The sequence below is a fragment of the Sciurus carolinensis genome, chromosome 2 (assembly GCF_902686445.1).
Source record: "Sciurus carolinensis chromosome 2, mSciCar1.2, whole genome shotgun sequence".
NCBI lineage: Eukaryota > Metazoa > Chordata > Mammalia > Rodentia > Sciuridae > Sciurus > Sciurus carolinensis.
This window is the reverse complement of record NC_062214.1, coordinates 166,819,259-166,838,799: the sequence shown is the minus strand read 5'-3', so window position 1 is coordinate 166,838,799 and position 19,541 is coordinate 166,819,259. Positions and strand designations below refer to the sequence as shown.

Below are 19,541 nucleotides of genomic sequence, written 5' to 3'. Positions count from 1 at the left end.
TAACTTAGAGAGACCCTGTCTCAAAATAAAAAGTAAAAAGGACTGGAACATAAATCAGTTGTAAAGCACCCCTGAGTTCAATCCCCAGTATCAAAAAATTAAAAAATAATAAATAGAATGCCAGTTCAATATCCCAGAAGTATAGGGGGCTGGTAAACTAGCATGCCCATGGTGTATAGGGGAAGCAGCACTGGAGTAGCAAACAGAAAGACTCAACTTCTCTAAGCTTCAGAATCCTCATTTGAAAATCGAAGTTAAATATAATACCTGCTTTTCCCACCTTGTAGGAATGCTAAGAGGATTACACCTAAATTGTGAGAAATACAAAAATCCTCAGCATATCATAAAACACTACTCTTCTAATGTTCAAAACTCTTTTGGTCTATTTTTAATATTTATGCTGGTCCCTAAACATGGAGGTCAGAATTTTTCTGTACTGTGAGTTCAGTTAAGGAATAAATCTAGAAGATAGGATAATCTTTCCTCAGATCATTTTAGATCTCATACTTTAGTAATAATGAGTATTATATTCCTCTGGAGAAGGCAGAACCCCCCCACCCCACCCCACCCCACCAGCCTTTTTCTGTTTTGCTTTTTTGGTACTGGGGATCAAACCCAGGACCTCACACACACTAAACAAGTACTCTACCACTGAGCTATGCTCCCAGCCCTAAAATTTGTTTTCTTTGATTTCTGTTGTTGTTCCCATCCTCTTTTAAACCCAAACCCAAAGGTGGTCACCTGGGAGTCTCATGGTACCTTTACCCCTAAATGACCTCCATACTCTTCCTTTCCTTTAGCCTTGTTTTCGCTCTCTCTCTCTTTTTTTTTTTTTTTTTTTTTTTAATTTAATATAAACTTTATTTTTTTTAACCTGGTTATAGAACAAGTTGTTCATATTATAAGAAAATTCCCAAAAGTATTACTCAGAAAATAAAATTACTTTTAACCCTATTGAATGGAACAACCAATGTTAAAGACAGTATTTTTTGGTAAATATTTTTTCAATATACATATGTCCTTTCATGTAGCTAAAATTATTTTGAGTCTAGAATTTTGAGTTATGTCTTTTTTTTTTTTACATTATAATACAAGCATGGACCTTATAATATCAATTTTAATGACCTTGCAGTCTGCTCAAGTAGCATTTAGCCATTTTCCTTTTGCCCAACATTCAGGTTATTTTCAACCTTGTAATGGTTGTAATATGCCAAGATAATTGCCTTTAGGTGTTAAGCCTTTGGATTATTTCCTTAACAAAGTTTCTCATAGAAATTACTGGGTCAAAAGACTAAAAATGTCTTTATAGACATTTATATAGATTTTCTTAAATTTTTTTTTAGTTGTAAATGGACACAGTATTTTTATGTGGTGCCTCACACATGCAAGGCAAGCACTCTACCACTGAACTATACCCCCATCCCCATTTGTATAGATTTATGTTTGTATAGCTTTATGGATTGCCAAACTACTATTCAGGAACAGTTGCGACAGTTTAACTCTATACCACCCCCCACACTGAGGATTTATTTTTACCCTTTGTTATTGTGACAGATACAAAATAGTATTGTTATTTGTGGATTGCTAGTAAGGGAGAACATTCTCGCATTTCTGTACTAGTCAGTATATCCTCTGAAACTGTCTACATCTTTTGCTTATTTTATACTGGGCTTTTGGTTTTCTGTCTGACTTTTATGAGTTATTTTTGTATTTGATCTATTCTTTTAACATTCAGTGTTCTTCTGACCCTCCAAAGAAGACATCTAAGGGCCATAGTCCAATGATTGTCAAGAACTACTGTCTCTAGACATTCCCTGACTCTCTGGGCCCACCACAGTCATGCTCCTCCCTCTCCTGTGACAGGTGGTGTTCACGTTCAACCTGAAGTCCTCACCCAGTGCAGGGGAACTCATGTTCATGGAGCGCTACCAGGAAGTGATCCAGGAGCTGGCCCGAGTAGAGCACAAGATTGAACACCAGAACTCAGATGGGGGTAGCAACACCATTCGGAGGACGGGCAGTGGCTGCTCAACTCTACAGGCCATTGGCAACGCTGCAGCAGCAGGTCAGGCTTCTCTGCTGCCACAGTAATTGGTGAGGTAGCTAGGGAAGAGCAGTGGATGTGAAGGGAGAAATCACTCAAATCATAGGCTCTTCACGAGAGCGGGCAGGAATCCGGCCTCATACTGTCTTGAAAAATAGCAATCCCAGCACATTCAGAGTAGTTTTCTAGCCGTACCCAACCTTTTCAGCCAGGTGTTCACATATCTGCCAATCCAATAAGCTTGTCCTCTGTGACTTAAACAAAAACATGAATGTGATTCCCACCATGTGTTCTGCAGCCACTATCTCAGGCTTTGGGAAATAGTTAAGTTTATTTTGTGCCTGCACAGTGGTGCACACCTGTAATACCAGTAGCTCAGGAGGCTGAGGCAGGAGGATCACAAGTTCAAAGCCAGCCTCAGCAACCTGGCAAGACCCTGAGCATCTTAGTGAGACCATGTCTCAAAATAAAAAATAAAAAAGGGCTGGGAATGTGACTCAGTGGTTAAGCACCCCCCTGAGTTCAATCCACGGTACCCAAAAAAGAAAGTTTTTTTCTTTCACATGTAATTATTGAGGGGTAAAGCACATAATTTTACTGTCTCCAAAATGAAGAGGTTTACTGTTAATATTTATAGCCCATAGATCCACATGTCTCAATTTCCCAGCTATGTCTGCACTGCCAAAAAGCTCATCTTCCATTCTGTCTTAAAAGTAAAATCTGGTCCCACATTTTCACATTTCTTATTGGTCTTACTGGCCTATACATCAAATTACCATCACATGTTGCTCCTGTTGCTCCTTATGTCCTCCCAGAAATTTTATATGCCCATTTGAAAAATATTTAGGCACATCCTTTTTATATTTGTATGTAAATATGCTCTTACAATGAATGCTGCTTCCCACCTGGCTTTTTTGACAATGAATATTAGATATCTCTTCCAGTTAGCACACACAGACCCACTTCTTTCTTTCTCAGCCTGCTTTTAAACCCTGTTTGGAAGGGGCTCTCCCTCATTTTAGCCATTCTAAGTTTCTTTTGGTCTTCCCATTCATGACTTGTTTTGATGCTATAAGAGTGAACTGTATGTACATCATGATGGTTCTGATAGTCATAAATCCCGTGCAGAACAGCCTCAACGTTTTTTTAAAATAACTCCTTTTTATAATGAAAGTAGTCATTAGAATCCTTTTAACCCCTTGCTCTTACTCCAATGCTGGGTTTCCAGGGATGGTATTTTACTCTATATCTGATGTGACTGACAAGCTGCTGAGCACCTCTGCAGACCCTATCCCTACGCTCCAGGAGGACTTTTGGATAAGCACTACTCTATTGGAGCCCACTGCTCCCCTGAGAGAGATTCTGGAAGACCTCAGTCCCCCTGCCATGGCTGCATTTGACCTAGCTTGCTCTCAGTGCCAGCTCTGGAAGACCTGCAAGCAGCTCTTGGAAACAGCTGAACGGCGTCTACACAGTAGCCTTGAAAACAGGGGTGAGTGGGCTGCTAGCCTTACTCTTCATTCTCAGTTGAGGAGATAAGCTCCTGAGAGACTTGATAACTTCTGCAAGATGAAAGTAATTATTAGGGGTTAGAGGACAAAGATTACTAGTTGAATGTATTCCTAGTTATATGTCCTCATGTCTAATCTGATGGCATAAATATAGTCTGTTGAGAGTCTCCCCTTAATAGATAGAGCAATCTACAGTCATTTGGGGATTTGCTTTCTTGGCTTAGCATTAAATTCAGGAAAGACAAAAGATCTAAAATTGGCATACTATAGTGATATGGTCACATTAATGTTTATAGCAGCACAGTTCACAATAGCTAAATTATGAAATCAACCCAAATGCCTATTAATGGATGAATGGATGAAGAAATTGTGGGGTGTGTGTATGTGTGTGTGTGTGTGTAGTGTAGAGTTCTACTTGGCCATATAAAAGAATGCAGTTATGGCATTTGCTGATAAATGAATGGAATTGAAGTGACATAAACCAAACTCAGAAACTGAAAGGTCAAATATTTTCTCTCGTATGCAAAAGCTAGAGTAAAATAAAGGAAAGGGGGAGGGAAGGATAAGATAACATAAAGAACCAATCAAATATAAATTAATAGATAAGCAAAAGGAAGTCAATAGAGTAGTGGAAGGAGAACAGGAGAGGAGAGGACAGGAGAGGAGAGGAGGACAGGAGGGAAAAGGTGGGATCATGAACTGCAATCAGTTTCCATGCATGTATGAGTTTGTCAGGATGAATCCAGCTACCATGCATAACTATAAAGCTCTAATAAAGAAAAATTCAGGGAAGAAATATGCCTTCAAAAATGGCACAAGATGGCACTGGGGGGTGTTGCTCAGTTAGAGCATGTGTTTGTTATGCATGAGGCCCTGGGTTCAGGCCCCAGCACCACAGAAAAAGAAGTACAAATAGAATTTTTGCCTTTAGACTTCAGGCCCCTCCTGGGTGAATCTACTTACCCTAAAACCTGGGACCATCATGAATCTATAAACCCATGTATAAGAGGAAATTCAGTGTCTCACAGTTGCAGGGAGAATCATGCCTTAAGGTTACTAATGTCCCAGAATGTGTAGATGGAATAAGAGGAATCAGGTATATGAAGACAGAATTAGGCAATCAAAGACAGATAGGATGCCAGCTCAAGTCCATAACTGAGGGTAATATCAAGGCAAATCTATAAGAAGTGCCCATTTGGCTTGGGACAGCAAATTCCACAAGAGTGCCAGAGATTCTGAATCTGCTGCTGTTGACTGCTAGACATCTCACCACAGGTGGCCCTACAACCTCAGGCATGGAATAAATCAGATTTTCTGATCATCACTCAAAATGCTCCAACAATTATTTTATCCCTAATATTAGAGAAGATAAAATTACACAGGTAAATACAATACTGAGTATCAATCTCTGGGAGTATCTAATTTTCTGCATTCCCTTTTCATCTATTTCCAGGTCGACGGCTAGACCAGGTACTCCTCAATGCTGAAGGTATTCAAGGTTTTCCAATTGTTCTTCAGCAAATTACTAAGATTCTCAATTATCCACTTACATTAGCTGGACAAACTAAATCAGGTGAGTTGCTTCTCTCCCACCCCCAATTTTTATTTTCTCCTGGACTTGGAACACTAGGTCAGCAGCCGATTTCACTTTTTCATTTGCTTTCCATAGAGACTGCGGAAGAAAAGGGAGGAAGCCCTCCCCGGTGCAGCATCAATGAGCTGCTTCAGATGTGCTGGCCCAGCCTCACCGAGGACTGCGTTGCCAGCCACACCACCCTCTCCCAGCAGCTGGATCAGGTTCTTCAGTCCCTGAGAGAGGCACTAGCACTGCCAGGTATGGGTCCACTCAGAAACAGATGAGCAGATATGGTCTGAACTGGGGAGAAGCCACAGCTGAGAGCAAAGGAGTGTGTTGCAGCTGAGGCCCAGGACTCCAGAACTGGGCTCTACCAAACCTTTAGTTGGCCGGACACATCTCAGAACTGAACTTCACCCATTTCCCCACTTCTCACTGGAAAGAATGATTAACACTCTATTAGATGAAACATTTTTCTTATCCTTATGAGAAGTATACCCAGCAGGTACTCAGTATATATTGATCAACCCTTCCCAAAAGCTTGTTGTGCTTTTCAGAAAGGTATTTCACTCCAGAGACAGCAGGGCAACAACACAGTTATGTTCCCTGATTTCTCCAGACTCAGAGTTCTTCCTGACTGAGCATCACTTGTGCAGATAAACAAATGAGGATGTTATTTCCACCATCTAAGAGTACTTAGACTGGGGCTATTGAATGACCCAGTCAGTGTACAGGAGACTCGGTTTATGTATTGTTCAGAAGTTGGATGCACAGACTAAAGCTTGTGTCCCTTCCCCTGCCGTAACTCCTCTCAGAGCCCAGGAGTACTCCACTCTCTTCCCTGGTGGAGCAGGCAGCCCAGAAAGCTCCTGAGGCAGAGGCCCACCCTGTGCACATCCAGGCTCAGCTCCTCCAAAAGAACCTGAGCAAACAGACCCTGGCAAACAGCAGACAGACTGACTACGTGGGCACCTTCTTCAGTTACTGCCACACACTGGCTGCAGTGCTCCTTCAGAGTTTGAGCTCTGAACCTGGTGAGTAGCAAGAAAGAGGAAATGTGGACATGATTGACCTACAGGTATTTAGGGCAAAGTAGAGAAAACATGATTGACCAAGAGGTTCTGAGTGCAGCAGTAGCCAAGGATACCAGATTTATAAGATTCTCTTTTTTTTTATTCATCTCTGTTTCCTATATCTTTGCTCTAAGTACAGTTGTATAGCACATGGGAATAGTCCATAAAATCTCATAGAATTAGTGACTCAAAAATATCTCTGTCAGAACTTGGGTTCATTGTGACTTTAAGGATCCAGTAGAGGAATCAAATTTTTGATGTGAGTACCAGATTCTTACTTGAGTCCACAGAGCAAGTATAGGTAAGTCTCTCTAATCTCAAATCCTAACTGCTCTGAAATCCAAAACTTTTAAGAGCACCAATCTGATGCCATAAGTGGGAGATTCCACATTTGACAGGTCACAGTCAAAACACAGGTACACTAAAAATATTGTTTAAGTTATCTTAAGGCTATGTGTTTATAGTATAATGAAACAGAAATGAATTTTGTATTTAGACTTGGGTCTTATCTCCATGATATCTCATTATGTGTATGCAGATATTCCAATATGCAAAACACTTCTGATCCCAAGCATTTCACATAGGGGATATTCACTTGTACTGCATACTCTTCATTCAGGTTGAAGTGAGCAAGAGGGGCTAGACCTGCTGTTTTACTGAGTTAAACGTCTTTAAAGTAGTGGTTTAGTTTAGATAAACTTGTGGTTAGGGTCATGTTGAGGTCCCCTTTGCTTAGCACAAATCAACAGAAGGGCTCTTGGTGTTGTCTTCATTTTGACATTGTACTTTTGTATTGATTCTAAAAAACAAGACTCTGAACTATTGGAGTCCAGTGGTGCAAAAGTCACGTGTCTTTATCTTTATAGATCATGTGGAGGTCAAGGTAGGAAATCCCTTTGTTCTCCTGCAACAGAGCTCTTCCCAACTGGTGTCACATCTCCTACTTGAGAAACAAGTTCCCCCAGACAGGTAGGAGCCACCCCCTTGGAAGTCAGTCGTGACCCTACCTGATTGTTTCATCAGTGACAGCAAGGGCTCGTGGGGTTATGCTTGGGGTCACTACAGGGAGTGGAACTCTCTTCCAGACTTAGCTATTAATTTGCATATACTCTTACAATATGTCAAGAATCAATGTACATTGTTTCTTTTTGTCTCTTGTCACTGCTAACATGTATGTTGCAAGTATGAGATGAATCTAGCATTCTCAGAGAATGCTGATGAGATATAAATTGGTATAACCCCAGAGGAGAAGCAATTTGTTTGTATCTATATATTTATATACCCTTTGACCCACCAATCCATTTGAGGAAATTTATCCTGCAACTTTATTATACATATGAAAAGTAATGTATATACAATAGATCAGAAGACTCCATTGTTCACTAATAGGAGACTAGTTAGGATCCTGTCATAATGGAATATTTTGCAACTGTGAAAAATCATAAGGGTCCTCTCTACAGAGGGATAAGGACAGATCTCTCAAATGTGTTACTAAGTGAAAAAGTAAAGATCAGTGTGTCTTACAGGCTACCTTTTGTGTGTACGTTTAAGAGGAGAAGGCAAGGGCTGTGGCTCAGTGGTAGGGTACTTGCCTGCACAAGACTGGGTGCAGTCCTCAGTGCTGCAAAAAAAAAAGCAGGGGACAGGGAGAGGGACAGTTAAGAACTTTCATTGCTTTTGCTGTGTAAACGTAAAGAAATTATAGATTGGGTAATGGTGCCTATGTATTCAGGTCTCACATTCCCTCTGCTTCTCTCCCTCCAGGTTGGCAGCCCTTCTGGCCCGAGAGGGTCTCAGCCTAAGTGTACCACAGGTCATTGTCAGCTGCTGCTGTGAGCCCCTTAATCTTTGCTCTTCTTTGCAAAGCCAGCAGACATCCTCCCTTCTGACCCAGCTGGGTGTCCTGGCCCAGCAGCACACCTCCCACTACCTGGATGACCTCCCCCTTTCTATGCCAAGTTCCCCTCAGCCAACTGAGAATCCCACATTGGAAAGAAAGTCCCACTCTTCCCCCAAGAACTCATCACCCCCAGCCCTCACCTCCTCCGCCTTATCCTTCCTTCAGTCCCGCTCAAAACTTCTGGCTACAGTGGCCTGCCTGGGAGCTTCCCCAGGATCAAAGGTCAGCAAGCCCAGCTCACTGTGGAAGGAGCTGCGTGGTCGCAAGGAGATGCCTATGACTGCAGAGCAGATAGCCCAGGAATGTGAGCATCTCCTGGAACAGTTCCCTATGCTCAAGTCCTCCCTCTTGGCTGCCTGGGAACCCCTGTGCAGGCCTTCTGAGGAGAGAAAAAGTCTGGCATCCAGTCTCTGTGGTCAGGCCAGTCTCTCCACTGTCCTTCTGGGCCTGCATTCTCCCACTGCACTGGATGTGCTGACCAAGGCTTTTGAGGAAGCTCTGGTGACCAGAGATTGGCTACGGGCCCTACAGCTCACTGAAGTGTATGGGCGAGATGCAGATGATCTGAGTGGCATAAGGGATGCAGTCCTGAGCTGTGCTGTGGCATGTGGTGAGCAGACATTATGCCTATCTCTTTCTCCAGTGGGAATAATATTTACCAGTCACTAAGTGTATCATCACATTTAATCTTCACAATAATTCTAGAAAAGTACCACTGTAATCTCATTTTACTGAGAGAAGACCAAGGTTCAGAGAGGTTAGAAAACTTGCCCAGGAAAAAAATTTTAAAAATTAAAAAAAAAAAAAAAAAAATTTGCCCAGGTTGGTAAGTGCTTAAAATTGAGGTTAGAGTCTAAGTTTATCCTACTCTAGAAGAGGCACGCAACCAGTAACCAGTAGCTTCAATCCTGCTTATCAGAATCATTGTAAAGTTCTGTGACTGAAAAATAACCAAGGTCTCATCCTCAGAGGCCCAGGATGGTATTTAATCAACTGATGATTTTAAACAGATCAGTCCTTTACTTTTTCTGTAAAGGACTTTGTAGGCCATATGATCTTTGTTGCAACTATTCAACTCTACCACTGCAGTGTGAGAGCAGTTATAGTCTATACATAAAGAAATGAGCATGACTGTATTCTAATAAAACTTTATTTATACAAACAAACCATGTGCTTTAAAAGCTCCCCAGGAGATTTTTATGTGTAACCAGAATGGAAAGCCACTGAGCTACAACACTCCACTAGGGAAAACAAGAGTTAGGTGTGCTATAGGGAAAGGTTTTTGGATAGGCTTGGCTGCCCTTTGGGAAGGAGAAAATACCTCCTTGAGAAGGTGGGGAAAGCCAGTGAGAGGCTTTATGATGTTAAGTCCTTGGAGTCTGTTTTTTCTATCTCTAGGGTTAGAGCTATGAAATGGGTATGGGTGAGAAACATCTACTAAGTAGTAAGACAGTCAATATCCAAGGAGTGAAACTAGTTTACCCAAAGTAACTTTCAAGTGATCTTACATATGATGCAGAGTAGAAATTGCAGGGAAAACTACACTTCCACTGACAAGATGAGTCTGAAAGAATGTCTGTGTGCAGTATACCAAAACATGGAAAGCTGCTTCCGACCACCTTCCTGCCTTCCTTTTTTCTCTTCTCCTTTGTCCTTTATCCTCTTCTCTGCCTTCTGAAAGTCCCATGACTATGGTCAGGTTTGCATAAAGGGATATATAGGGGTGTAGGATTTCTCCTTGTCATCTAAGGGTTCAAATGTAAAAACTAGTTAAGGTCATATGGATCTTGAAGATCTTCCAAGCTCCTATTTTATGAGATCAAACAAAGCCTTCCCTTAAGAAGTAAACTGGCCTTTTGAGCATTTCTGGTGCCGGACTTGCTGTCTCTGTGCATCATTTTTATCTTATAGACAAGGAAGGTTGGCAATACCTGTTTCCAGTAAAGGATGCATCTCTGAGAAGTCAGCTGGCCCTACGGTTTGTGGACAGGTGGCCCCTGGAGTCGTGTCTGGAGATCCTGGCTTACTGCATTTCAGACACAACTATCCAAGAAGGACTAAAGTCTGAGCTTCAGAGGAAGTTGGCAGAACTGCGGGTATATCAGAAGGTATGGACCCTGACATCAAGAGAAGGAAATGGGCTTCTTACCTGTTAACAACCTCTGCCTATGTTCATATGATGGGGAATTGTAAGAAACATAAAATATTGGCTGACTTTTGCCTTGCATCTTGCTTCAGTTCTTAGGTGAATGGAGAGGAGGCCTCCTGTGTGGTTCCTGTTATTTACTCCTGTTATTTAAAATACATTTGCATCAAGCAAGGATAATAGCAACAAAATTGGTGTCAAAATGATGTTCTTCAGTCCACAAAGTTTTTTTTTTACATATATATTTAAACTTTGTGTGTACTTGATGTATTCTTAAAGATTTTTTAAATTTTAAGAGCCATTTTGAAAGGATGCATGAGAGTGCATCTTGTGGGACAAGGGTACATCCATCTGAAGAGGCTCCTCAGACATTTTTATGCAAAGCTAAAATGCTGCAGGAAAGTCCACAAGACTATCTTGGGTGGGGTTTTGAGATGGAGCTTGGAAAAAGTGACCCCAGAAAGCTGGACAGGCTTTGAGCCTCTCAGAATTGTCTTCACCAGTAAAAGGCACTGATCTTGGCCTTCCATTTAACCTTTGCTACCTGATTTTACTTCCCAGAGAGGTTCATTCTCCTCTCTAAACAATCTTTGGCCCATTTGCTCTCTTCCTTCTCTTTCCTGCAAGTTCTGACACTGGCCTTTGGGGCAGAGATCTCGGGATGACCCTTCCCTGAACTTACCAGTGACTCATTCATGGAAGAGAAGCTACAGTGTTGTTTGATGAATCTCCTGTCTTTCCTTAGATTCTAGGCTTGCAGGATCCTCCCATGTGGCATGACTGGCAGACCCTGAGGAGCCGCTGTATTGAGGACCCATTATCTGTCATGAATATGATTCTTGAAGCACAGGTACCATTTTCCAGGGTGGTATCCCCTTCATCCTCCATTCAGAGTTGCAACTCCTTAGCCAGTTGTATAGACCCCTTTCTCTGTATCAGCAGTCACTTTTATAATTATATCACGTTCTTTTTCATTTTTTTGAATTGTGAAATTTGCCAACATACTGATAAGTGTAGATAATAATGCAATCATTGTTTTTGTCTTGTCTCCCTTGCATTCATAGTGAACTCTTCTATACTGTGTACACTAGGTACAGAATGTATACCTAACAGTGGAATTGCTGTGTCATCAGGCATGAGCATCCTCACCTTGACTAGGATGATACCAGATTGTACTGGTTATATTCTTATACACAATTCCTATTGCCCTGTATACTCACCAACTTTTTATACTGTCCAGCTTTGATTTTTTGCCAATAGGATGGTATCTCATTGTTTTAATTTATATTTCCATGCTTAGTAATAAATGTGATGTCTTTCCTGTGTTAATTGGCGATTTGAGTAGTAACTAGAATTTTATCTATCTATTACAAATCTGATACACTATAGTTCAAAATGTAGTTGTTCACCGGGCATGATAGTACACATGTGTAACCCCATCTTCTCAGGAGCCTGACACAGGAGGATCACAAGTTTAAGCCTAGTCTGGGCAACTTAGGGCAACATAGCAAGACCCTAGGGATAAAGCTAAGTAATAGGGCTTACCTAGCATGTGTAAGGCCCTAGGTTCCCTAGTATCAAAAAAAAAAAAAAAAGTGAATGCTCATTCAGATGTTCTTTTGTTCAAGAAATATTTACTGGATCTAACAGGTCTCTGTGCTAGATAGCGGTGAGAACAAAGATAATTAAGTTTAGTCCCTGCCCTAGATTGGCACATTTTAGGGAGAGGAGTAATGTAAGATGTATCCAGAGATGATTATAATGCAATATGTCAAGTAAGATGTAACCCAAGATCATAGGAGCTTGGATAGGGCTCCTGACATAGCCTGAGAAACAAGGAAACATCCTAAAGAAGGCACCCTGGGCAGACATATGGGGACGGCATCCCAGACACCACCATGCTGGAATATTTGGACAAATTCCTTAGAATTCCACCCCCTGAAATTTTACTGTAGATTTCACAAATTTAGGGTGGAAAAGTAAAAGGAGGGCATGGATGGAATCTAAGCCCCAATATGTTTGCTTGGCCCATATAGTATTGGTCCACAGAATTTTTATTTTTCCATATTTAAATCATTGACAAAATTTTAAAATATGGAGTTTTTTTAATTTAAAAAGTTCGTTTTAAATTTTAGAAATCTGACAATACTGGGTCTTCATATGGCTATAGTAAGAGCTGAGCAAGTGCTACCTCCTTTGAAGAATCTTCTCAGTTTTTCCACATCCTCACCCAGGACTGACACCAAGTATTGCTATATGTCATCTATATGTGTTATGGTAGAACTGGAAGGAAAATGATGTAACAGTCAGTCTGCTTCAGTCATTTTCTCACTTTACCTTACTACTGTAGTCTTCTAAGTTTCTGATCTAACTTAAATCCCATAGTGAAGGTCCCATTAGCATGTACCAAACATTCCTGAGGCTTAGAAGACTGAAGACTGCTGAAAAAATCAAGCAAAAGTTATATAAGTTAGCAAGACCAGTAACTTAAAGGGATTGAACAAGTTGTGTTTCCTTCCAGGAATATGGACTGTGTGAGGAGTGGGGCTGCCTATACCCCATTCCAAGGGAGCATTTAATCAACCTACATCAAAAGCATCTTCTCCACCTTCTAGAAAGAAGAGATCATGAAAAAGCTCTGCAAGTAAGCCTCTGATTTTTCTTATTTTTTGTTAGTTAACCCAGGTTAGTTAACCCAGATGACTTTTTCATGCTGAATCCCATGCAGAGTATTTGCTATCTTAGATGTGCCCCTTCATGTCCTTCAAGAGCCAGTTATAGTCATCTTAAGCAAAAGGTGCCTAGCCCTGCTTTAGGTGCCAGATGGAGCAGGTGGGTCCAGGATTCTTCTGAACTCTCATCCTTTCGAAGCCGTAGCTCCTTCTCGAAGTTATGGAGGTGGTGAAAAATGAGTGTGGAGAAAGGATTAACCCAAAATGAAAAACCTAAATATTCCTTTCTCAGACCAAATAAGGCTGGCCTGCAGACCTCACCATTCTCTACTACCTTCTCCTGCAACAGCTTCTACAGAGAATCCCCGACCCCACCATGTGCCTTGAGGTCACAGAGAAGTCCCTTGACCAGCATCCTAGCTTGGCCACTTCACACTTCTTGGCCAACTACCTCACCACCCACTTCTATGGAAAACTGACTAATGTCCGACACTGTGAAATCCAGGCTCTGTACATGGGATCCAAGGTAAGGATAAAGGGAACTTAGGAGAACATGACTGAGAGGGTGACTGCTGGCCCCTCTCCCACTTTAGATCCTGCTCTCTCAATGACTCCTCAACCAGCACCTGCCAGTCTTGGCCTGTGCTATATAAAATCTTAAGCTAGCATCCCACCATATCCTGGTTGAGTCCTCTAGGACTTGTACTGCCCTTCCTTCAAGAGAATTTTACTTAATTATCTCAAGCTGTCATTAGGCTTTCCGTGGCACCTGCTGTATCAGTGTGTCTCAGTACTGACATTTGTTAGGATCATTAGGACTTTTAAAAATACCAGTAGTTGCCTTCCATTCCAGACCAGTTAAAACTGGACTGAGGGACTCTGATATAAGTATTTAAAACTACGTCTTGATAAGCTAGTCTATACTGATGGGAGAGGATTATCTGTCTTGCTAAATAGATGACATAATAGGTCCTTAGCTTTGCTGTATAACCTTGGGGACACTGATCAAAGAAAGTGCAAGCTAGGAAAAGTAATCCAGTGAAGGAGGGTTTGAAGAAAGAGGGGACCCTCTGGCACTCTTATAATTTTTCTGAGTAGCCATTATATATACTATCTCACAAACAGAACAGGTACCAGGAGAGCTGTGAATGTAATGACTTTCCCCTAAGAAAATAAACCTTTTTTCCTTTTTGATGCACTGTACCTAAGTTGGGGAAGACCTTTAAAAATTGGCAATGAGCAGAACAGAACCAGTGAACCCATTTCAAGCCTAGTGATCATGACCTCTAAAGGGAATTTAGATTCATCATTTACCTGTAGAACATAGGAAATACCAGCTTTAGGCAGCCCACTGACACCATCTTATATTGCTCCTTCTAAGGGCCAGGCAGAGGGTCTAGGCCAGGGGTCAGCAGATCACCACCTGTCTGCCAAATCCAGTCCTCAGCCTGGTTTTGTAAATCAAGTTGTATTGGAACACAGGCACATCACTCATTTATATATATTTGCTTATGGTTGCTTTTGTGCTGTGTTGGCAAAGTTGAATAGTTTCATGAATCCTAAGGACTAAACAATTTACTGCCTTACCCTTTATAGACAAGGATTACCAACCCTTGGTCTAGGTGAAGATCCTTGGGTTACTTCTCAGTTGCCATCCAGAGGATTTAGGTGGGAGTTCAACCTTGCTTCCTGAAGGACTCCTAGCCCCTTGCAGTAATGCTATGGGCCTTTAGGCATCTAGCATCTTTCCCTTTCCCAGTAAGAATCTCAAGTTTCTTATGAAATTTGTGTACTGTTTTCTTTACTCTGTGAATCTACCTCACAAACAGATTCTGCTGACTCTGCCTGAGCAGCACCGGGCCAGCTATTGCCATTTGTCCTCCAGTCCCCTGCTCATGTTGGAGCAGCTGCTGATGAACATGAAAGTGAATTGGGCCACTGTAGCTGTGCAGACTCTGCACCAGTTACTGACCAGGCAGGAGATCGGCTTCACCATGGATGAAGTTGACTCTCTGCTTTCCAGATATGCAGGGAAAGCCCTGGACTTCCCATACCCTCTGAGAGAGAAACGATCAGGTAACTGCCAACATCCTAAATGGCAATTCAGCATGGAGGAAGAAACACCATGCTATATTCTCCGTTTTCATTTTTTCCATTTTCATTATTTTGGGTTTGATTAAGAGCAAAAGGAATATACTCCAGGAGAGAGAGCTGTCTATTATATAGGAGATATCTTAGCCTTAGAAGCTCAGGAGGCGAGCCAGAATTAAAGGATAGTCAATAACCACTGTGTGCATGACAATATAAATATTTGGGGAACCAAATATGCTGGAAATAGCATCTGTCTGGCCTTCAAATAATGGGCTCTTAAGTGCCATCATTTCTTATGTAGAGGATGCTTTATTTCCAGGGTCACATCAGATATCACTTGTATTTGAGCTGACTCAGCCTCTTTTAGAATGAAGAAAAATAAGTATGGACTAATGTCCCCAGCCAGCTCTTTTTTCTTAGATAATCTTAGAAATCTTAGATATCATAAATAAGTGCATCATTTAATTGTCTTCCACATCCTGCTGGGCATTTTGAGATTTATTTTGTAAAATAAATAAATATTGTAAAATATTTTGCTCCATTATGTCTTGTGCCTAAACATGGCTCAATTTTTGAGATGTTTAAGAAAAATGTAGTTCTTAGCTTAGAAGTACCACTGTCCTTCTGTTTATACCTGGTACAATTATAGCATAGCAATCAGTGAGGCCAACAGAGCTTTAAACCTGAATGCCTAGTACGGTGAATAGAGATGCTTATGGTAGACCGATATTTTGTCAGCATTTTCCCTCTCGACAGAATCTGTGATTCACCTCCAGGAAATTGTCCATCAGACTTCAGATCCTGAGACTCTGTCTAGATCATCATCAGCAGAATTCTCCGCTGCTGCTGCTGCTGGTAAGAACTGGTACTGAGAGTTAACCGTTTTTCAATTCAAGTCTGCCTTATCCTGGCCTTCTGATTCTTTTTATCTCTTTCTTCATTTACATTTACATTATTTTTTTCATAGTTCATTTCAGCTTTGTATATCCCAGGAGATTCAACACCCAGTTGACTCTCATTATTGTTATAACATGTCTATAAAGTCTGTAAACACTGAATTAGTGAATCCTGAATTGTTCCAAAGAAAAATATGTGTGTATATATATATACACACACAACATACATCTCACATAGTGTGTATTCCTAAATCCTAAAAATAATCCATTCTAGTAGATTCTATTTTCTTTATTTTACAAAAGAGAAAGAGGTTCAGAAGTGACTTCTCTGAGGCACCCGACTAAAAAGTGCCAGAGCTGGAATTCAGACTCCATCCACCTGGCCCCAAAACCAGAGCTTCTTACTCTGTGCTGCCCTGTACTGTTTCCATCCTCTGATCACCACATGAGAACTGAGACAAGATGGAAGAGCATCATTTTCTCCAGCATTAACTGAGAACTTGAGTGCTGAGAGACTCAAAATTTTCACCACTCTTGGCATGTCCATGAATGACTGACAGCACTGCAGGGATTGATTTTGAGATTACATATAGATATTAGCAAATAGGCAAATTCACAAATACAGAATCAGCTAATAATGAGGATCAACTGTATTTAATCCCCACTTAAATTCTGTTACCCGCACAGGGAACAAGGTCCTTGAAGTCTTCAGCCATGTTTTAGTCACCCTTTCCACCACCCCCTTCCCCAGTCTCCAGCATGTGCACAGTGGCCTACATGCAGAAGCAGCTCAGCAGTTGTTTTGCCACATGGTCAGAGAAAAGAATGCTTAGAGTCTCTTCTGGGTGCTGCTAAAAGTCAGTGTTTTTCTTTTTCTGTGACAGCTGAAATTGCTCTCTAGGTGACAAGAAATCTCCTTAGATATCATAAGTCAATGACTGTGGCATTCCCTGTCCATACTTGGGGAATTTGCCATGCTTTATAATACCCAGCAAGGGGAAGACCTAGCCTTGCAGGTATATGAGCAGCTTCATGCCCAGTGTAAGGCGACCTGAGCAGCTTTGGTGTATTTGTCTGTGGAAGTTTTCTGTTATGGAAAATCTGTAATATGGGAAATATGGCTACAATAATTATCATCCCATCATGACCACTCTTGTTTCACCTATTACCCCCCCCATCTTCCTAATGGATTATCTTGAAACAAATACCACGTATATCATTTATAAGTATTTCAGTATAAATTTCCAAAAGGCAAGGACTTTTATAATACAAAGTCGTAACACCATTATGATACCTTAAAAAATGAATAATGACTCCTTATTACCAAACATTCTGTCAGTATTCAAATTTTCCCAGTAAAGATTTTTTTAGAGTTGGTTTTTCTACAGTCAAGATCTAAATAATGTCCACACATGGGATTTGGCCAAAATATCTCTTTAAGTTTTTTCTAACAGTAGATTGCCCCACCTCTTTTATTTTTTATTCCTCCCACCTCTCTTTAATTTGGGGAGGAAACTGAGTGATTTGTCCCATAGAGCCACCTGTATGCTGGGTTTTGCTAGTTGCCTCCCTGTGACAACCTGGGTCTCTATTTCCTGAATGTCTACTATACTGGCCATTAGAGCTAGAAACTTATCTTGGGTGAGACATGATATTTTTTGGTAATAATTGATAAGTTTTGTTATGCGTTTACAACGGGAGGCACACAGTGTTCTAGTATCTCTCTTTTGTAACAGAAGCAGGGAATTGATGACCATTAACTGCATCTTTTATTTCAGCGGGGCTTTGTAAAATGGTGAAATTCTGTTCTTCCTTCTGAATTATGAATTGGAACATTGATCACCTTTTACCCTGACCTCTGGCTCCCAGGTGTCCCCCTCATACATTCCCCCAGTCCAAGGGAGAAGAGTTTCCCTCAGAGTCAGCCCCTGCTGGAATTTGTGCCTCCAGCAACACCCCCTGCCAGGCACCAGTGGATACCGGATGAGAGCGAGAGTGTCTGCATGGTCTGCTGCAGGGAACATTTCACTATGGTGAGTGGAGTAGGGCCTCGGGGCCACTGCAGGAAATGAAAGGAAAGCTCCAGGTCAGGAGCCTGAGTTCATAAACGCCTTCTGTCCCCAGGAGCACAGTGGTATTTCAGAACTATCAAACCTAAGACTTTGCATTTACCTTTGACCTCACCAGGATCTATTTTCTGGATTCAGTCAGGTATTAGACATTCTTGAATAGCCTTAAATTCTAAAATCTTTCCGATGAGATAATGAAGAAGAGGCAGGAGGAGTCATCAAGTATCAGGGAATCTAGTTTCTAGCTCCCGCTGTGTCTTTTACAATAAGATGGGTGACCAGGTGGTGGTTATATGTGCTGGATCAGGAAGAAGAGAATCTGGTTCCTAATCCCAGCTCTGCCTCCTAATAGAAATATGACTATAAACTTTTTCGGTACCCACTTGTAAACTAGGGGTGATATGTTAATTGATTCATGGAACCGTTACGGCTATATATGACAACAAATGGTGCCACACTTAGTACAGTACCTGCTTTTAAGATTAACTCAATGTGAATGAAAATGGCAATGATCTGATTTCTCTATCATTTGCTTCCTGTTTATCTATTAAAGAGGTGTAAGCTGTCTATCAACCTCTCATAATGAAATGAGGTTATAAAAACATTTGGGAGAAGAATGCTTTTTCATCATCATCAGTACTGTGTAGAAATATGATCTTCACTATCTGATAAAGTCACTTCTTCTCCATGACTTTTTTGCTATGTCTCCACATATTGCCTCATACACAAGTAAAACTTGGCAGAAGCTATTAATTGCAAAACTGTGCATGAGTTGGAACTTTTGCATTATCAGCTGATATCTTAAAATGGCAGCTTTTGGAGGGCAAGGCCTGGTGTATTCATTTTCAGTAGAGACCCATGCACCAGGTATTCTTAATAAGCCACATGTGACTTAAAACCAAGTATAAATGAACTGACTGCAATCTCACCTTTGCTTCTTCCCTGTTCTATCCCAATGGCACTCCTCAGTTTAACAGGCGTCATCATTGTCGCCGCTGTGGCCGGTTAGTGTGTGGCTCCTGCTCCACTAAGAAAATGGTGGTGGAAGGCTGCAGAGAGAACCCTACCCGCGTGTGTGACCAGTGCTACAGTTACTACAACCAAGAGTAAGTGTCCTGCAGTGGAACTGATACTGATACTGACCACTACACCCTCCCCCAGGTCCTTACGTGCGTAGGAGTCTCATTCTAGAGAATATTTCAAATCTGGAACACTTCCAGAAATGTTTAATTTAACATGCATAGTGCAGTGTCGTTAACTGTACTGGGAAATGTTTGTAAACTGATCTTTGTCAGAGGAACTGGTATGAGAGGAGGTTGGGATGAGAGAAAGCAGTGTTCAAGGTTCTTACATGCTGTTCTCTGTGAAATCAGGACTCTTGGCTTATCAGCCCTCCCCAGACTGAGGCCATTGATCTTACTTCAACATGTCACCTATTTTCTGCCCACTGGCTTCACCTAGACTCAGAGAATGTTACACCTGCTGAGTATTTAGGTATCACCTATGTTAACTCTAGTCCTGGCTTGTTACCCACAGTTAGAAGAGCCCTTACACTTTCCCACA

The 19,541-nt window shown here is 41.3% G+C and overlaps 1 protein-coding gene across 2 annotated transcripts in view; it reads left to right on the top strand.

Annotated features, from left to right (window-relative positions):
• The window catches only part of Zfyve26 (zinc finger FYVE-type containing 26), a 61,072-nt gene that overhangs the window by 19,560 nt on the left and 21,971 nt on the right, over positions 1-19,541 (top strand). For both annotated transcript variants that reach the window (XM_047539488.1, XM_047539489.1), the window contains exons 15-29: positions 1,864-2,065; positions 3,273-3,536; positions 5,009-5,128; positions 5,225-5,389; positions 5,947-6,165; positions 7,071-7,173; positions 7,969-8,714; positions 10,016-10,212; positions 10,996-11,100; positions 12,772-12,894; positions 13,272-13,448; positions 14,752-14,998; positions 15,770-15,868; positions 17,779-17,942; positions 18,948-19,084. In XM_047539488.1, coding sequence (XP_047395444.1) covers positions 1,864-2,065; positions 3,273-3,536; positions 5,009-5,128; positions 5,225-5,389; positions 5,947-6,165; positions 7,071-7,173; positions 7,969-8,714; positions 10,016-10,212; positions 10,996-11,100; positions 12,772-12,894; positions 13,272-13,448; positions 14,752-14,998; positions 15,770-15,868; positions 17,779-17,942; positions 18,948-19,084 — 3,068 coding nt within the window. The remainder of the gene's footprint in view (positions 1-1,863; positions 2,066-3,272; positions 3,537-5,008; positions 5,129-5,224; positions 5,390-5,946; positions 6,166-7,070; positions 7,174-7,968; positions 8,715-10,015; positions 10,213-10,995; positions 11,101-12,771; positions 12,895-13,271; positions 13,449-14,751; positions 14,999-15,769; positions 15,869-17,778; positions 17,943-18,947; positions 19,085-19,541) is intronic.